The sequence below is a fragment of the Heterodontus francisci genome, chromosome 1 (assembly GCF_036365525.1).
Source record: "Heterodontus francisci isolate sHetFra1 chromosome 1, sHetFra1.hap1, whole genome shotgun sequence".
Taxonomy (NCBI): domain Eukaryota; kingdom Metazoa; phylum Chordata; class Chondrichthyes; order Heterodontiformes; family Heterodontidae; genus Heterodontus; species Heterodontus francisci.
In genome coordinates, this window is record NC_090371.1 from 152413175 (window position 1) to 152430952 (window position 17778).

Genomic DNA, 17778 nt, shown 5'->3' on the forward strand with positions numbered 1-17778 from the left:
AACTAGCCACACCCCTAGCCAAGCTATTCCACGGGCTACAACACAGGTGTCTACCTGACAATGTGGAAGACTGCCCAGGTATTTCCTGTCCACAAAAAACAGAACAAATCCAATTTGGCCAATTACCGTCCCATCAGTCTACTCTGAATCATCAGCAAAGTGACGGAAGGCATCATTGACAGAGCTAACAAGCGACACTTAGCAATAATCTGGTCAATGATGCTCAGTTTGGGTTCTGCCAGGACCACTTGGCTCCAGACCTCTTTGGTCCAAACATGGACTGCAGAACTGAATTCAAGAGGTGAGATGAGAGTGATTGTCCTTGACATCAAGGCAACATTTGACCGAGTGTGGCATCAAAGAGCCCTAGCAACATTCAAGTCAATGGGAATCGAGGAAAACTGTCCACTGGTTGGTGTCACACCTAGCACAAAGGAAGATGGTTGTGGTTGTTGGAGGTCAGTCACCCCAGCCTCAAGATATCGCTGCAAGAGTTCCTCAGGGTAGTGTCTTCGGCCCAATCATCTTCAGCTGCTTCATCAATGACATTCCCTCCAAAATAAGGTCAGAAGTGGGATGTTTGCTGATGATTGCACAGTGTTCAGTAATGTTTGAAACTCCTCAGATACTGAAGCACTCTGTGCCCACGGGCAGCAAGACCAGGACAACATTTAGACTTGGGCAAGTAACATTCATGTCACAATGACCAGCAATCACCATTCCCCATCAAGAGAAGATCTAACCATCTCCCCTTGATGTTCAATGCCATCAGCATCACTGAATCCCCCACCATCAACATCCTAGGGGTTGCCATTAACCAGAAACTTAACTGGACCAGCTATATAAATACTGTGGCTGTAGAAGCAGGTCAGAGGCTGGGAATTCTGTGGTGAGTTACTAACCTCCTAACTCCCCAATGCCTGTCCACCAACTACAGGGCACAAGTCAGGATTGTGATGGAATACTCACCACTTGCCTGGTTGAGTGCAGCTCCAAAAACACTCAAAAAGCTTGACACCATGCAGGACAAAGCGGGCTGCTTGATTGGCATCTCATCCACCACCTTAAACATTCACTCCCACCGGCATACAATGGCAGCAGTGTATGCCATCTACACGATACACTGCAGCAACTTACCAAGCCTCCTTCGACAGTACCTTTGTACCTGTGACCTCTACTAGCTAGAGGATGAAGGGCATGGGAACACCACTACCGGCAAGCTGCCCACCAAGCCACACAGCATTCTGACATGGATGTATATTGCCGTTCCTTCACTGTCACTTGGTCAAAATCCTGGAACCCCTTTCCTAATAGCACTGTGGGTGCACCCAAATCACATGGACTCCTGTGGTTCAAGACGCTGGCTCACCACCACTTTTTGAGGGCAATTAGAGATGGGCAACAAATTAACGAACGAATTAAAATTAAATCTAACAGTACACAAGATGAGACCTCTGTGAAAGCGGGAAATTTGTTGGAGGAATTTAAGTGAAGGGATGGGCAGTTTTTTTCAGAATTCTTAATTTCCCTGTGTGTTGATTTTTGTTATAAATATTATTTTTTGGGGTATGTGATAGAGTGGATGGGGACTATTGACTCTTAAAGGATTTGATTGGTTTCCTTTCTGTTGTTTGTCTATTCAGGACTGGCACATTGTTAGTGAAGAGGAAGGAAAATCTTCACAGACAGTGAAAAATAGTTTTTACAGATAGTGATTTTTGATTGGCAGAAGCAGCTGAGATACTCTGAGCCTTATGGCACACTGCACACTTTCTCACACCCTACGGACATGTCCCGGTTGTAATTATAGATAGAGAAAAAGATACTGTGTACTTGTTTCGTAATTATTAATTCAAAGCATTTTGTATCGCTCTTGCCACTTAGGGCATGTCTCAGGCCCTGCAAATTGATTTTGTTTGATTTATTGTTAGTGCCAATTAATGTTCCAGTTAGTTTTAATATAAAATTAGAGTGTTTAAAACCCCTTAAATTAAAAAAAACTGCAGTTCAATAGTGTTTTTAATTACTATTGTATAGTTGCTATCTCAACTTTCCAACTGTATATTGCTATATGTGAAAGATGAAAAGGCACCATAGGTGCAATGATCCTTCCAATTCTATGGCCATCTCAACTGCTGCTTCAAGTATCTATGTGGATTTAAACAACCTACCACTGTTGTCCACAAGGAAGGTGAAAACTCTGAGGCAATTATTAATGGGGACATTTCCAACATTTCTGGAGTCTGAAAACACAATCAATCGTGAGCCACAGTCTTTGTGACCACAGTGCCATATTTGAAGGTGCTACTTGTCTCTCTACATCTACCATCAGTGTCTTCAGTGCAAGTTTTCCCTCCGCATTTACTGGCTAGCATCAATGCCAAGCCTCTTGGTATTTGCCGATAGCATTTTTATGAATAGTGTCAGATTTTCCTGGGTCGCTGCTGTCAACCGTCTGTGGTATTAAGGCTCAGCAATAGATGACACTAACTGCTTTGATTTCAAATATCAGTGCCTTCAGAATACATTATCATTGATGAGCCACTGATAACATTTTCAATAATAGTGCTGTTGTCTTGTCCAGAAATACTGTTTTCTTCTCTGAGGTTATCAGCCACCTTTTCACCTTGTCCAGAAATGCTGCAATTATCCCCAAGGTTATTGTTAATCACCTTTAGTTAATACTTGAATTTAGTGTAATAAATGGAATACAGAATGAGAATGCATTGTCCAGTAGCATTAATATCATTTTCCCAAGAATTTAAGCTAAAGTTCATTTGGGGGCATACTTTAAAAAGAAATCATACCAGGGATATAGGCATCATCAGCAAGGACACTATTATTGCCAATTCCTGGTTGTTTGAGATGGTGGCACTGGGGTTTCTTGAACTGGTGCAGTCTGTACAGTGAAGGTACTCCCCTAGTGCTTCTAGGTAGGGAGTTCTAGGAATTTGACCAGCAACCAAGAAGGAACAGAGATATATCTCCAAGTGGGGATTGTGAGAGACTTGGAAGGGCACTTGGAGATGGTGGTCTTCCAATGCACCTATTGCTTTTGTCCTTCTAGGTGGTAGAAGTCACAGGCTTGGGACCTCCACCATCTCACAATGGGATGCTTTTTGGCAGAGGTCTCCATTCTCCCTGTACACCATCTGGTGTTTTTTATGTCTTCCATTTACTATGATTTCTTCTTTGTTTCATTTTGCTTCTTTTCCCCCTTGTTCTCAAAATATCAATCAAAATATCAGTAACAGTTCAGTCATCAAGAATAGTATTTTCCCTAGATCCCTAACAGAAACTTGGAGTAGGATTTCTTTAGTACACTAATTGTAGTGAAATCATATACACAGTTGTGAAGAATACATTTACAATTTCACTAAAAATAGCAAGCAAAGGAACTGTTCATATCTTGCTTCCAGGTAGTAGGACTGTGCAGTGGTCACCCCTACCAGTACTGCCTTGGACAGATGTCTCTGCAACAGGAAAATTGATGAGGGCAAGTTCAAGTTGTTGGTTCTGTCACCACTTGCTGCAGACCCAGTCTAGCAGTTATGTCCTTCAGAATTCGGCCTGCTCGGTTAGTAGAATTGCTCCTGAGTCACTCTTGGTGATGGACTTTGAAGTCCCTCACCTAGAGTACATTTTGTGCTCTTCCTACCCTCAGTACATCTTCCAGGTGGTGTTCAACATGGAAATGTACTGGTTCATCGGCTGATGGAGGATGGTAGGTAGTAATCAGCAGGCGGTTAATGCCATGAGACTTCATGAGATCTGGAGTCAATGTTGAAGACTCCCAGGGCCATTCCCTCCCAACTGTATACCACTGTGCCGCCAACTCTGGTGGGCCTAACCTGCTGGTGCAACAAGACATACCCAGGAATGGTGATGGTGGAGAGTGGGACATTGGCTGTAAGGTATCATTCGTTGAGTATGACTAAGTCAGGCTGTTGCTTGACTCGTCTGTGGGACAGCTCTCCCAATTTTGCTACAAGTCCCCAGATATTAGAGAGGAGGACTTGGCAGGATCGACTGGGCAGGATGTGCGTTTGTCATTTCTAGTGCCCAGGTGGATGTCAGTTGGTCCGTCTGTTTGTATTCTCATTCAGCTTTTCTGCAGCAGTTTGATACAACTGAGTGCCTTACTAGGCCATTTCAGAGAAGAATTGAAAGTCAATCACATTGCTTTGGGTCTGGAGTCACATGTAGGCCAGACCAGTTAAGGACAGCCGATTGCCTTCCCTAAAGGACATGTGAAACTAACGTGCCACTAATTCGAGGAATGGAGGGAAGTGAGAAAGAATTAAACAAATATGAAAAAGTTGAAACCAGAAGCAATGAAGACGAAAGAGAATAAAAGGTACCAAGTAGAAAAAAATCATAAAAGTTAACAAGGAAGCAGGTGCATGAGCTTAACTGATATCATCTGTAAAATAGGTGATGAGATGAGTAAGAGATAGAACAGAGGATAGAAATGGAACAAATGAGAAATTATGGTCAAGAATGAAGGGAAGAGAAAATACAAAGAAACATTTTGCTCAGACAGATTTTAACTATAAACTCATAAGTAGGAATTGGGAAAAGAATTGCTGTGATCAAATTGCACCACATTGTATGAATATTCAAAAATAACATGTTTACAACTTGACTCGACCAGTTCTTCACAGTTTGAGATACTTGTTTGGCCCAGCACAACATTTTTTCAAAAATGGAATTTTCTCCTTTTGTCCTGTTCTCTAATTATTGTAGCCGAGAGGAAGGGCAGCTGCCAGGAAAGCAAAGATTGTGGTTACAGACCAGTTGAATTTGAGGGAGTGGATGTTCTTCCTGTTGATGAATCTGAGTGGACAGTTGTTGGGTACCTTGATGACCACATGGGTGCAATCGATGATGTGCTGCACTTGAGGGAATCCAGTGCTGGCAGCAAAACCCAATGCCCTCTGTCCCTGCGAGGCTGCGTTTGTCCTGAAATGAATGTACTGTCCAGCTCTGGCAAAGAGGGCATCAGTGACCTGTGATATGCAGTGGTGTGCAGCCATTTGCGAGATGCTACCAAGGTCTGATCCTTGAAAAGAGCCAGAAGCAAAGAAGTTCAAGGCCACAGTGACTTTGATGGCTACTGGCACGGCTTGGCAACCAGTGCTACTGGGTACGAGGTCTTTGGCGATGAGGTCACAGATGTCTGTGACCACCTGCCTGTAGAGTCACAGTTTTCTGTCGTGCTGGTTCTCTGTCATCTCCAGATAGCTTCATTTTCGGCAGTAAATCCTGTGTTCGGTGTATGGCCTCTGTTGCCTTCCTGCTCCTCTTTCCCCTCCTGCTGCTAGGGGTTCCATTCTTCCTGTAGACGGTGTTGCCCCTCATCGCCACTGGGGCCATAATCTGAGCTTCATGCCTCATTGCGAGCTGCAGCCTTCCTTCTGGACAGGTGGCTGCCTTTTTAAAAAATTCTTTCATGAGATGTGGGTGGTGATGGCAAGGCCAGCATTTGTTGCCCATCCCTAATTGCCCTTGAACTGAGTGGCTTGCTAGGCCATTTCAGAGGACATTTAAGAGTCAACCACATTACTGTGGGTCCAGAGTCACATGTAGGCCAAACCAGGTAAGGACAGCAGATTTCCATCCCTAAAGGACATTATTGAACCAGATGTGTTTTTACAACAATAAATAGTTCCATGGCACCGTTACTGAGACTAGCTTTCAATTCCAAATTTTTATGAATTAATTGCATTTATTAATTAATTGAATTTAAATTCCACCCAGCTGTCATGGTGGAATTTGAAACCATGCCCCCAGGACATTATCCTGGGCCTCTGAATTACCTCTATTCCACCATCATCTCCGTGATAGGCAGCCTTGCCCCTGATGCCTGGGGGGGTGTCGAACTCGTTCTGTGCCTGAGCAAGTGAGTGCCCACTCTCCTTGCCACCTGCATGGCATCAAGGGCACCTCCTTACCAAATGCCGAGTCTGCCTTCTGACCCACCCAGACCCTCTTATGGGGCCAGGGTGATTCCCTGGGGCTGCCATGATTGACACCCCACTCTGTACCTGCATCCCTTCAGCTGATCGATAACAGGCAATGTGGAAAATTGTCCAGGTATGTCCTGTACACAAAAAGCAGAACAAGTCCAACCCAGCTAATTACCGCCCCATCAGCCTACTCTCAATCATCAGTAAAGTGATGGAAGGTGTCATCAACAGTGCCATCAAACAGCACTTGCTTAGCAATAACCTGCTCAGTGACGCTCGGTTTAGGTTCCGCCAGGGCCACTCAGCTCCTGACCTCATCACAGCCTTGGTTCAAACATGGACAAAAGAGCTGAACTCGAGAGGTGAGGTGAGAGTGACTACCCTTGACATCAAAGCGGTATTTGACCGAGTATGGCAACAAGGAGCCCTAGCAAAACTGGAGTCAATGGGAATCAGGGGGAAAACTCTCCGCTGGTTGGAGTCATACCTAACGCAAAGGAAGATGGTTGTGGTTGTTGAAGGTCAGTCACCTGAGCTCCAGGACATCACTGCAGGAGTTCCTCAGGGTAGTGTCCTAGGTCCAACCATTTTCAGCTGCTTCATCAATGACCTTCCTTCAATCATAAAGGTCAGAAGTGGGGATGTTCGCTGATGATTGCACAATGCTCAGCACCATTAGCGACCACTGAGGTACTGAAGCAGTCCGTGTAGAAATGCAGCAAGACCTGGACAATATCCAGGCTTCGGCTGATAAGTGGCAAGTAACATTTGCGCCACACAAGTGCCAGGCAATGACCATCTCCAACAAGAGAGAATCTAACAATCTCCCCTTGACATTCAATGGCATTACCATCGCTGAATCCCCCACTATCAACATCCTAGGGACGACCATTGACCAGAAACTGAACTGGAGTAGCCATATAAATACCATGGCTATAAGCGCAGGTCAGAGGCTAGGAATCCTATGGCGAGTAACTCACCTCCTGACTCCCCAAAACCTGTCCAGCATCTACAAGGCACAAGTCAGGAGTGTGATGGAATACTCTCCACTTGCCTGGATGGGTGCAGCTCTAGCAACACTCAAGAAGCTCGACACCATCCAGGACAAAGCAGCCTGCTTGATTGGCACCCCATCCTCAAACATTCACTCCCTCCATCACCGACGCACTGTGACAGCAGTGTGTACCACCTACAAGATACACTGCAGCAACGCACCAAGGTTCCTTATACAGCACCTTCCAAATCTGCGACCTCTACCAACTAGAAGGACAAGGGCAGCAAATACATGGGAACACCACCACCTGCAAGTTCCCCTCCAAGTCACACACCATTCTGACTTGGAACTGTATCGCCGTTCCTTCACTGTAACTGGGTCAAAATCCTGGAACTCCCTTCCTAACAGCACTGTGGGTGTACCTACCTCACATGGACTGCAGCAGTTCAAGATGGCAGCTCACCACCACCTTCTCAAGGGCAATTAGGGATGGGCAGTAAATGCTGGCCTTGCCGGCAAGGCCCTCATCCCATGAATGAATTAAAAAAGACAGCACTTGTGAACTGTGTGCCCCCTTCAAAATACACCCTCCAACTCTAACCAGCTTTTAAATTACTTTAAGTGGCCTCAGTAGGGAGTCGATCCCTGCCCCTCTCTGGTTAATATTGCCAGCACCGGGAGTGGTGTCTTGAAACAGACATGCTGGCCGGTGCCGGTATTTCTTGGGCACCTCCGCCTCCCTTCCCACCCTCGGGGGCCCCCGGTAATTCAACCTTTTGTTTGGGATTTCCTCTTCCTTCTTGCAGAGAAGTACCTGACCTGTATTTTTCATGTTGTGGTACAACAAAAATTGGAAACACTGTACCCTGTCGCACAGCATTTAATATGCTGTCTGATCCTGTCAGTTGGGTTGCTTGGAATCTATTTGCAGCCAGTCAGTATCCTCTCTGTATTTTGATTGTTTTCTCAAATGGAATAAGAGGATAAACACAAATGAAGGATTTATGAGCAGTATTTGAAAATTGTAGTAAAGTCAATAAAGGTTGCATTTGTATCAAAATTAACTGTTTCATTTTTTTAACTCCTCAGGATGGTGATCCTACGCTCCCTCCAGAAAAACGGAATCAGGTAAGATGTAAGCTAACAAAACTCTTGACGAAATCATGTTTATTTTGGCTGTAATTACATTTCATAATTAAATACAACACCAATTCCACAAAAGTGAACTAGACACAGCATGTATCAAATGGGAATAAACCTTACCCAGTATTTGAAGTAAATGCTAGCTGTGATCAAATTTGCTACCAATTGATCTCCTAAGATAAAACATGAGCACTGTCTGTCATTGAATGCTAATGAAAAAGGAAGCTTAGATGGAAAAAAATGCGAATCAGAATAGTAGAGTAACTAAATTTGAAGTAAGAAAAATTAGTTTAAAGAAACATTACAATATGTATCAAAGAATTTATTTTGAATTTAAAAATAAAATTTAGAGGACATTTTGAAATGTGGGAAAAGTCTATTTGGGTCTAAGCAGTAAATTTTGAACCGTGCTTTTTAGATGAAGATTGTAACCAGAATAAAGTCATGGAGGTTAGTTGGTATTTTGTATCTATTTAGCCATTGTTCTGTTTATTTTGCTGATGTTGAAATCTGACATTCCACCTTGCCAAAAGTAACATACTCTTTGGACGTTACCAAACACTCCATTACTTTTATGTAATCCTGTTTACCACAGGCCACTTGATGCAAATGAACATGTCTTTTTTTGAGCTTACTGACTGAAGTGATTTAAAATTTTACAAGCAGATTAAGTGAAGAAGGCTTCACAAATTCTTAATTGTAAACTCACAGTAACAGGTTGTATTTTTCTCCCTGTGTTGGTTTTTCCCTGTGGAACTTGAATTCAATAAATCATATTGCCATTGATTTTTGCCTGCGAAGGCTGAGAGAATCAACTTAGAAGTTAAAAACTTGCAACAGAACAAGATAATGTTATTTATAATGTGAAATTAAATAAACTCAAACTGCATTTCTTTGCCCAGGCAAACCTTGCACAACTATTGAGTAGTTCTCGAGAGCGGAATAAACAGCTGACAGAGGAAATTAAAGAACTCCAGCAGAGACTGACTGAGGCACAGGGTGATAACAAGGTATAATTTATGAGGTTGGGTTGGAGTTGGCAAGTGGGGGGAAGAAAAAAACCATCAGTCTTGTCTGATTGAGGTAAAAAGGCGAAGGGAAGGAAATCTTCAAAGCACAATAATAATTGTGAAAATTGTAACGAAAATAACAATGAAGTTGCATGAGGGATAATCTAATGGTTCATGTGGTGAGCAAAAAGATGAAAAATAAATAACTGCAGTTCTGCAAGTGATTAAAATGTTCTGGTTGATGAGTTTTTGTTATTAGGAGCAGTATGCATTCTGAGTCTAATAAATATGCTGATTTACTCATTTGGAACTGTCAGAAATTCACTATCTGTTGCCTATTGTTTGAGTGTTTTGCTGCACTTTTGTCAGTATTTTCGTTCAGGTCTGCCTAACCTTACAATCAATTTACTTAATTTGGATAATCGACTGATAGCTGCAAACAGTTCTGTTGGCATTAGTCTTCTGATAATCATGTGAAGATACTCACAAGTGTTCTCTCTTTAGAGTGACAATGACAAAAAAAATGCCACACTTTCTAAGCAGGAAAACAGCATAAACTAGTTATTTTCAAAAGACAACATTTATGGGGTCATTTTCTGAGTTTGCATCATGGGCAGATAGCTTCCCCCACTGGCTTCAGAAAACTGGGTATGTGTTGCCCATCTGTTACAAGAAATTTATAGCCAGCACACACCCACTTCTCTGATGGGTGCTTCCAATGAGTCGCAACCTTCATCATGAGCGCAACCTTGGAAGATTACACCGTAGGTATAAACTTCTCAAAAATGGTATTACTTAACATAAGGACAGATATTGAGTCCATGGCAACACATCAGTAGCATTTTGTCTTCCCTATTGTGGATTCTAATTGTAAATAGTGTCATGCAGGCCCCCACCTGCCAAGAATGAGGCACATTAATTTTGCCACATGGACATTAAATTTCAAATTGTTGCTGGGAAGAGAAGGCCTGTGACAAGGAATTGCCAGGCCCCTGGCCGGAAAGATATTTGTGCATATTAGCAGACCGTGTTGGAACAAAGGAGCTATCCCCTGGTCCCATACAATACACAGAACAGGCCTGGTCAAACCAGTCGGTCACGTGACCAGCCTGCTGGGAGGTTTTAAATTGTAGAGACAGTGTTTGAACTGGCAGAAAGCAGAATGCTCCTGGACTGAAGACCCCCTGCCAGTGTGTCTGCTACCATCTCTTTCTCACGGAACGCCAAAAACTGACTGAAGACACATGAACCCCCCGAGAGAGAAGTCTCCTACAGTGAACAAGGTTCAAGAAGAATACTGGGCCCCAACAAAAAGCAAGATCTACCTGCAAACAAGGACTATACAGTGAGCTCGAAGACCCGTAACAAAAACTCTTCAGATATTGCCTCAAACCTTTCCACTTTATTTTTTTTCTGCTTTTTTCTGTCTCTATTCGCATGTGCGTATCGCGTATCCATGCTGGCGAGAGGCGCGATGTGTATCCGTAGGCGTCAACCGAATTAGAGTTTTAAGTTTAAGTTTAATAAAATTTCACCTTTCTTCTTTAAACCTAAGAAAGCCTGTTTGTGCTGGTTTATTTACCTTATAATTGGAAAGCAGTGAACAAGAATTCACCAAGGGGGAGCTAAAAACAGTGTGTTTAAAAATAAAACCCTGTTACTGTAAGACCAGGCGAAGGCTGAAAGGGAACCTTAGACCTCTTTCTCACCTGTTCGTAACAATAGAATAAACCCAATAATTCCATTCCCCCCACCCACCTAAAATACCTCCATTGCTTGTTTGGTGGAATACTGCAGCCACATTCCACATGGGACCCTTACAGCTAACAGACAGAGGAAACATTCATCCCATTTGTCTTGGTGGATTTGATCTATTTTGTTATCGTTTTGCAGTCTCCACTGTTATTTTAGTGTTGTCAGCAAATTTGACCACTGTACAGTTGTATTTTGAAGATTAAAATAAATAAGGGTCTGTGCACTGCTCATTTGGGACTTTGCTTCACTCTATTTATACTCCTCCCACCACACACCTCCCGTGTGTCATTATACACCTTGTAAGTCTGTTCCCTATTTCTTAATTTTTTTTTTATTCTGCTGTTGTTTCTTGCACCTTTCATTTAAATTTTTCTTGTGGAATTTGTCAAGATAATTTCTGTAAATCTAAATACATATAACATAGGGAATTCCATTATCTACCTGTGAAATCCTCAGGAAGCTTTCACAGGATGCAAAATTCCCTTCTAAATCAATGCTCTATGACTATATATGTGATTTTACAGCTTGCTTCTTACAATAAATTTTATTTATTTTTTATGTTGGGATAATAGGCCAATAGTTGCCTGGGTTCAATTTTTTGCTCTTTTTAAATAAACTACATTTATTTGCAACAACAACTGGTATTTATATAGTACCTTTAATGTGGTAAAATGTCCGAAAGTGTTTCACGGGAGTGTTATCAAACAAAGTTTGACACTGAACCACATAAAAAGATATTAGGACTTGGTCAAAGAGGCAGATTTTAAGGTGCATCTTAAAGGAGGAAAGAGAGGTCGAGAGGCAGAGAGGTTTAGGGAGGGAATTCCAGAGCTGAATGTACAGCTGCCAATGATGGAGCATTTAAAATGAGGGATGCTCAATAGGCCAGAGTTGGAAGTGCATAGGGCTGGAGGAGATTACAGAGATTGGTGGGGTGGTGGTGGGGAGGGGGGCGCATGGAGGGATTTGAAAACAAAGATGATAATTTTAAAATTGAGGCATTTCTCAACTGGGAGCCAATGTAGTTCATCGAGCAAAGGGGTGATGGGGGAGCAGGACTTGATGCAAATTAGGACACAGGCAGCAGAGCTTTATAGTCCAGTGGAGACTTACCAGTGCTTAGTGATTCTTCCATTGCAATAGTCAGCCACCACAAATTTCTTCTCTGGCCTCCTTCAGCACCCCAAGATATATGACCCAAGGGATTTGTTGATTGTAAATCCACTAAGTTATCAAAAATCTTTGCCATATTAACTTCAAAATCTTACAGGATTCTCTACCTAAAATCAATATATTAATTTAATAATTCAACCAATTTATCTTTCCTGTCACTTTATCCTTCAAGTGCTCTTGCAGCACTCTGTTGCTGAAAGAACTTTTTAATGTTGTGGCGAGCATCTTTTGCTATACTCATCTCCAATGTCCCCTTTGATTTTCTAATATCTCTTTGAACTTGCTTTAGTAAGTTATCATCAGGAATATGCCGTTCAAGACCTCAAACTAGCCTCAATAGCTTTTTGAGGGAGAGAGTTCCAGATTTCCCCTACCTTTTGTCTGAAGAAATACTTGCTGACATCACCACTGAAGGAAGAGTCTAGCTCTAATTTCAAGGTTATGCCCCCTTGTTCTGGACTGTCTCACCAGAGGAAATAATTTTACTGTCTAACTTATTAACTCCTTTAATCATCTTACACAGCTCAATTAGATACCCTTTAATCTTTTAAACTCTAGGGGTTACAAGTCTACTATATGCAACCTGAACTCATAAAGTAACCCATTTAGCCTGGTATATTTCTGCTGAATCTGCATCCCTTTGAAGGCTAGTATATCCTTCCCAAGTTGCAGTGTCTAGAACTGAATGCTGTACTCTAAGTGGGGTCTCACTCAGCTTTATATATGCTGATCCTTATTCGTGTTGATTGTCAGATAATTTATTTGATCATATTGTGGCTGTGTGTTGGAATTTGGGTATCCATGTCAGTTAATGCTTTAACCCCTTAATCTCAAGTTCTGAAATGAGTTGAAATGATAACCCTTAATGGTGACTGTCGTTATATTTTATTCAGTATAAGACTTGACACATACTAAAGTCTGAGCAGTAGTATCAAAAGGCAACAGCATTACCATTACCCCCTGGGTAGAAGCACGATCTCCACCTAACCACTCGCTGGAGGTGCTCCAGGTACTGTCACGGCAGTCATACTTCTACAATTTCTGTGCTGGGAGTATCTCCTCTTATACTTAAATCAAATAAGTCACAATACCGTAGAGGAGGAATTCATGGAGTGTATACGGGATGGTTTTCTGGACCAATACATTGAGGAACCAACTAGAGAACAGGCCATCCTAGACTGGGTATTGTGTAATGAGAGAGGAAAAATTGACAATCTAGTTGTGTGAGACCCTTTGGGGATGAGCGACCATAATATGATAGAATTCTTCATCAAGATGGAGAGTAACATAGTTGATTCTGAGACTAGGGTCCTGAATCTCAGTAAAGGAAACTACAAAGGTATGGGGCGCAAGTTGGCTATGATGGATTGGGAAACGTTACAGAAAGGGATGATGGTGGATAGTCAATGGCAAACATTCAAAGAGCGCATGGATGAACTGCAACAATTATTTATTCTTGTCTGGCACAAAAGTAAAACTGGAAAGCTAGCCAAACCATGGCTTACTCCTGGATAATTGGGGCTCTTTCTGGGGTAGGTGGGACCTCTACAAACAGGATGGTCTTCACCTGAACCAGAGGGGTACCAATATCCTGGGGGGGAGATTTGTTAGTGCTCTTCGGGGGGGTTTAAACTAAATCAGCAGGGGAATGGGAACCTAAATTGCAGTGCCAGTGTACAGGCTGTTGAGAGTAGTGAGGTAGGGGATAAGGTTACAGGGACGCAAGAGGGCACTGGCAAGCAAGAACTTGGTTTAAAGTGTGTCTACTTCAACGCCAGGAGCATCCGGAATAAGGTGGGTGAGCTTGCAGCATGGGTTGGTACCTGGGATCCTGATGTTGTGGCCATTTCGGAGACATGGGTAGAGCAGGGGCAGGAATGGATGTTGCAGGTTCCGGGATTTAGATGTTTCAGAAAGAACAGAGAAGAGGGTAAAAGAGGGGGGGGTGTGGCATTGTTAATCAAGGAAAGTATTACAGCGGCAGAAAGGACGTTTGAGGACTCGTCTACTGAGGTAGTATGGGCCGAGGTTAGAAACAGGAGAGGAGAGGTCACCCTGTTGGGAGTTTTCTATAGACCTCCGAATAGTTCCAGAGATGTAGAGGAAAGGATAGCGAAGATGATTCTCGACAGGAGCGAGAGTAACAGGGTAGTGGTTATGGGGGACTTTAACTTTCCAAATATTGACTGGAAATACTATAGTTCGAGTACTTTAGATGGGTCTGTTTTTGTCCAGTGTGTGCAGGAGGGTTTTCTGACACAGTATGTGGACAGGCCAACCAGGGGCGATGCCACATTGGATTTGGTACTGGGTAATGAACCCGGCCAGGTGTTTGATTTAGATGTAGGTGAGCACTTTGGCGATAGTGATCACAATTCGGTTAGGTTTACCTTAGCGATGGACAGGGACAGGTATATACCGCAGGGCAAGAATTATAGCTGGGGGAAAGGAAATTATGACGCGATTAGGCAAGATTTAGGATGTGTAGGATGGGGAAGGAAACTGCAGGGGATGGGCACAAACGAAATGTGGAGCTTATTCAAGGAGCAGCTAATGCGTGTCCTTGATAAGTATGTACCTGTCAGGCAGGGAGGAAGTTGTCGAGCAAGGGAGCCGTGGTTTACTCAAGAAGTTGAAGCGCTTGTCAAGAGGAAGAGGGCGGCTTATGTTAGGATGAGACGTGAAGGCTCAGTTAGGGCGCTTGGGAGTTACAAGCTAGCCAGGAAGGATCTAAAGGGAGGGCTAAGAAGAGCAAGGAGAGGACACGAGAAGTCATTGGCGGATAGGATCAAAGAAAACCCTAAGGCTTTCTATAGGTATATCAGGAATAAACGAATGATAAGAGTTAGAACAGGGCCAATCAAGGATAGTAGTGGGAAGTTGTGTGCGGAATCAGAGGAGATAGGGGAAGCGTTAAATGAATATTTTTCGTCAGTATTTACAGTAGAGAAAGAAAATGTTGCCGAGGAGATTACTGAGATACAGCCTACTAGGCTAGATGGGATTGAGATTCACAAGGAGGAGGTGTTAGCAATTTTGGAAAGAGTGAAAATAGATAAGTCCCCTGGGCCAGATGGGATTTATCCTAGGATTCTCTGGGAAGCCAGGGAGGAGATTGCAGAGCCGTTGTTGTTGATCTTTAAGTCGTCATTGTCGACAGGAGTAGTGCCGGAGGACTGGAGGATAGCAAATGTTGTCCCCTTGTTCAAGAAGGGGAGTAGAGACAGCCCTGGTAATTATAGACCTGTGAGCCTTACTTCGGTTGTGGGTAAAATGTGATAGTCAGCACGGTTTTGTGAAAGGTAGGTCGTGCCTCACAAACCTTATTGAGTTTTTCGAGAAGGTGACCAAACAGGTGGATGAGGGTAAAGCCGTGGATGTGGTGTATATGGATTTCAGTAAGGCGTTTGATAAGGTTCCCCACGGTAGGCTATTGCAGAAAATACGCAAGTATGGGGTTGAAGGTGATTTAGAGCTTTGGATCAGAAATTGGCTAGCTGAAAGAAGACAGAGGGTGGTGGTTGATGGCAAATGTTCATCCTGGAGTTTAGTTACTAGTGGTGTACCGCAAGGTTCTGTTTTGGGGCCACTGCTGTTTGTCATTTTTATAAACGACCTGGATGAGGGTGTAGAAGGGTGGGTTAGTAAATTTGCGGATGACACGAAGGTCGGTGGATAGTGTCGAAGGGTGTTGTAGGGTACAGAGGGACATAGATAGGCTGCAGAGCTGGGCTGAGAGATGGCAAATGGAGTTTAATGCGGAGAAGTGTGAGGTGATTCACTTTGGAAGGAGTAACAGCAATGCAGAGTACTGGGCTAATGGGAAGATTCTTGGTAGTGTAGATGAGCAGAGAGATCTTGGTATCCAGGTACATAAATCCCTGAAAGTTGCTACCCAGGTTAATAGGGCTGTTAAGAAGGCATATGGTGTGTTAGCCTTTATTAGTAGGGGGATCGAGTTTCAGAGCCACGGGGTCATGATGCAGCTGTACAAAACTCTGGTGAGGCCGCACCTGGAGTATTGCGTGCAGTTCTGGTCACCGCATTATAGGAAGGATGTCGAAGCTTTGGAAAGGGTGCAGAGGAGATTTACTAGGATGTTGCCTGGTATGGAAGGAAGGTCTTACGAGGAAAGGCTGAGGGACTTGGGGTTGTTTTCGTTAGAGAGAAGGAGGAGGAGAGGTGACTTAATAGAGACATACAAGATAATCAGAGGGTTAGATAGGGTGGATAGTGAGAGTCTTTTTCCTCGGATGAGGATGGCAAACACGAGGGGACATAGCTTTAAGTTGAGGGGTGAAAGATATAGGACAGATGTCAGAGGTAGTTTCTTTACGCAGAGAGTAGTAGGGGCGTGGAACGCCCTGCCTGCAACAGTAGTAGACTCGCCAACTTTAAGGGCATTTAAGTGGTCATTGGATAGACATATGGATGTAAATGGAATAGTGTAGGTCAGATGATCGGCGCAACATCGAGGGCCGAAGGGCCTGTACTGCGCTGTAATATTCTAATTCTAATTCTAATTACAAGGGAAATTAGAGATAGCATTAGATCCAAGGAAGAGGCATACTAATTTGCCAGAAAAAACAACAGACTTGAGGATTGGGAGCAGTTTAGAATTCAGCAAAGGAGGACCAAGGAATTGATTAAGATGGGGAAAATAGAGTACGAGAGTAAGCTTGCGGGGAACTTAAAAACTGACTAAAAGTTTCTATAGGTATGTGAAGAGAAATAGATTGGTGAAGACAAATGTAGGTCCCTTACAATCAGAAACAGGGAAATTTATGATTGGGGAACAAAAAAATGGCTGATCAACTAAATGCATACTTTGGTTCTATCTTCACAAAGGAGGACACAAATATCATACCAGAAATGTTGGGGAACACAGGGTTTAGTGAGAGGGAGGAACTGAAAGAAATCAGTATTAGTAGAGAAATGGTGTTGGGGAAATTGATGGGATTGAAGGCCGATAAATCCCCAGGGCCTGATAATCTACATCCCAGAGTACTTAAGGAAGTGGCCCTAGAAATAGTGGATGCATTGGTGGTCATCTTCCAAGATTCTATAGACTCTGGAACAGTTCCTACAGATTGGAGGGTAGCTAATGTAACCCCACTATTTAAAAAGGGAGGTAGAGAGAAAACGGGGAATTATAGACCAGTCAGCCTGACATCGGTAGTGGGGAAAATTCGAGAGTCCATTATCAAAGATTTTATAGCAGAGCACTTGGAGAACAGTGGTAGAATCGGACAGAGTCAGCATGGATGTACGAAAGGGAAATCAAGCTTTACAAATCGACTAGAATTCTTCGAGGATGTAACTAGCAGAGTTGATGAGGGACAGCCAGTGGATGTGGTTTATTTGGACTTTCAGAAGGCTTTCGACAAAGTCCCAAATAAGTGATTAGCATGTAAAATTAAAGCACATGGGATTGGGTGTATTGTGTTGCGATGGACAGAAAATTGGTTGGCAGACAAGAAACAAAGAGTAGGAATAAACAGGTCTTTTTCCGAATGCCAGGCAGTGACTAGTGGGGTACCGCAGGGATTGGTGCTAGGACCCTGCTAGTCACAATATATATTAATGAGTTAGATGAGGGAACTAAATGTAATATCTCCAAATTTGCAGATGACACAAAACTGGGTGGGAGGATGAGTTGTGTGGAGGATGCAGAGAGGCTTCAGGGTGATTTGGAGAAGTTGAGTGAGTGGGCAAATGCATGGCAGATGCAGTA

At 43.2% G+C, this 17778-nt stretch overlaps 1 protein-coding gene across 6 annotated transcripts in view; it reads left to right on the forward strand.

Moving 5' to 3' along the window:
* Window positions 1–17778, forward strand: part of ccdc149a (coiled-coil domain containing 149a) — a 184651-nt gene that overhangs the window by 47586 nt on the left and 119287 nt on the right. For all 6 annotated transcript variants that reach the window (XM_068037349.1, XM_068037329.1, XM_068037339.1 and 3 more), the window contains 2 exons: window positions 8053–8091; window positions 9009–9116. In XM_068037349.1, coding sequence (XP_067893450.1) covers window positions 8053–8091; window positions 9009–9116 — 147 coding nt within the window. The remainder of the gene's footprint in view (window positions 1–8052; window positions 8092–9008; window positions 9117–17778) is intronic.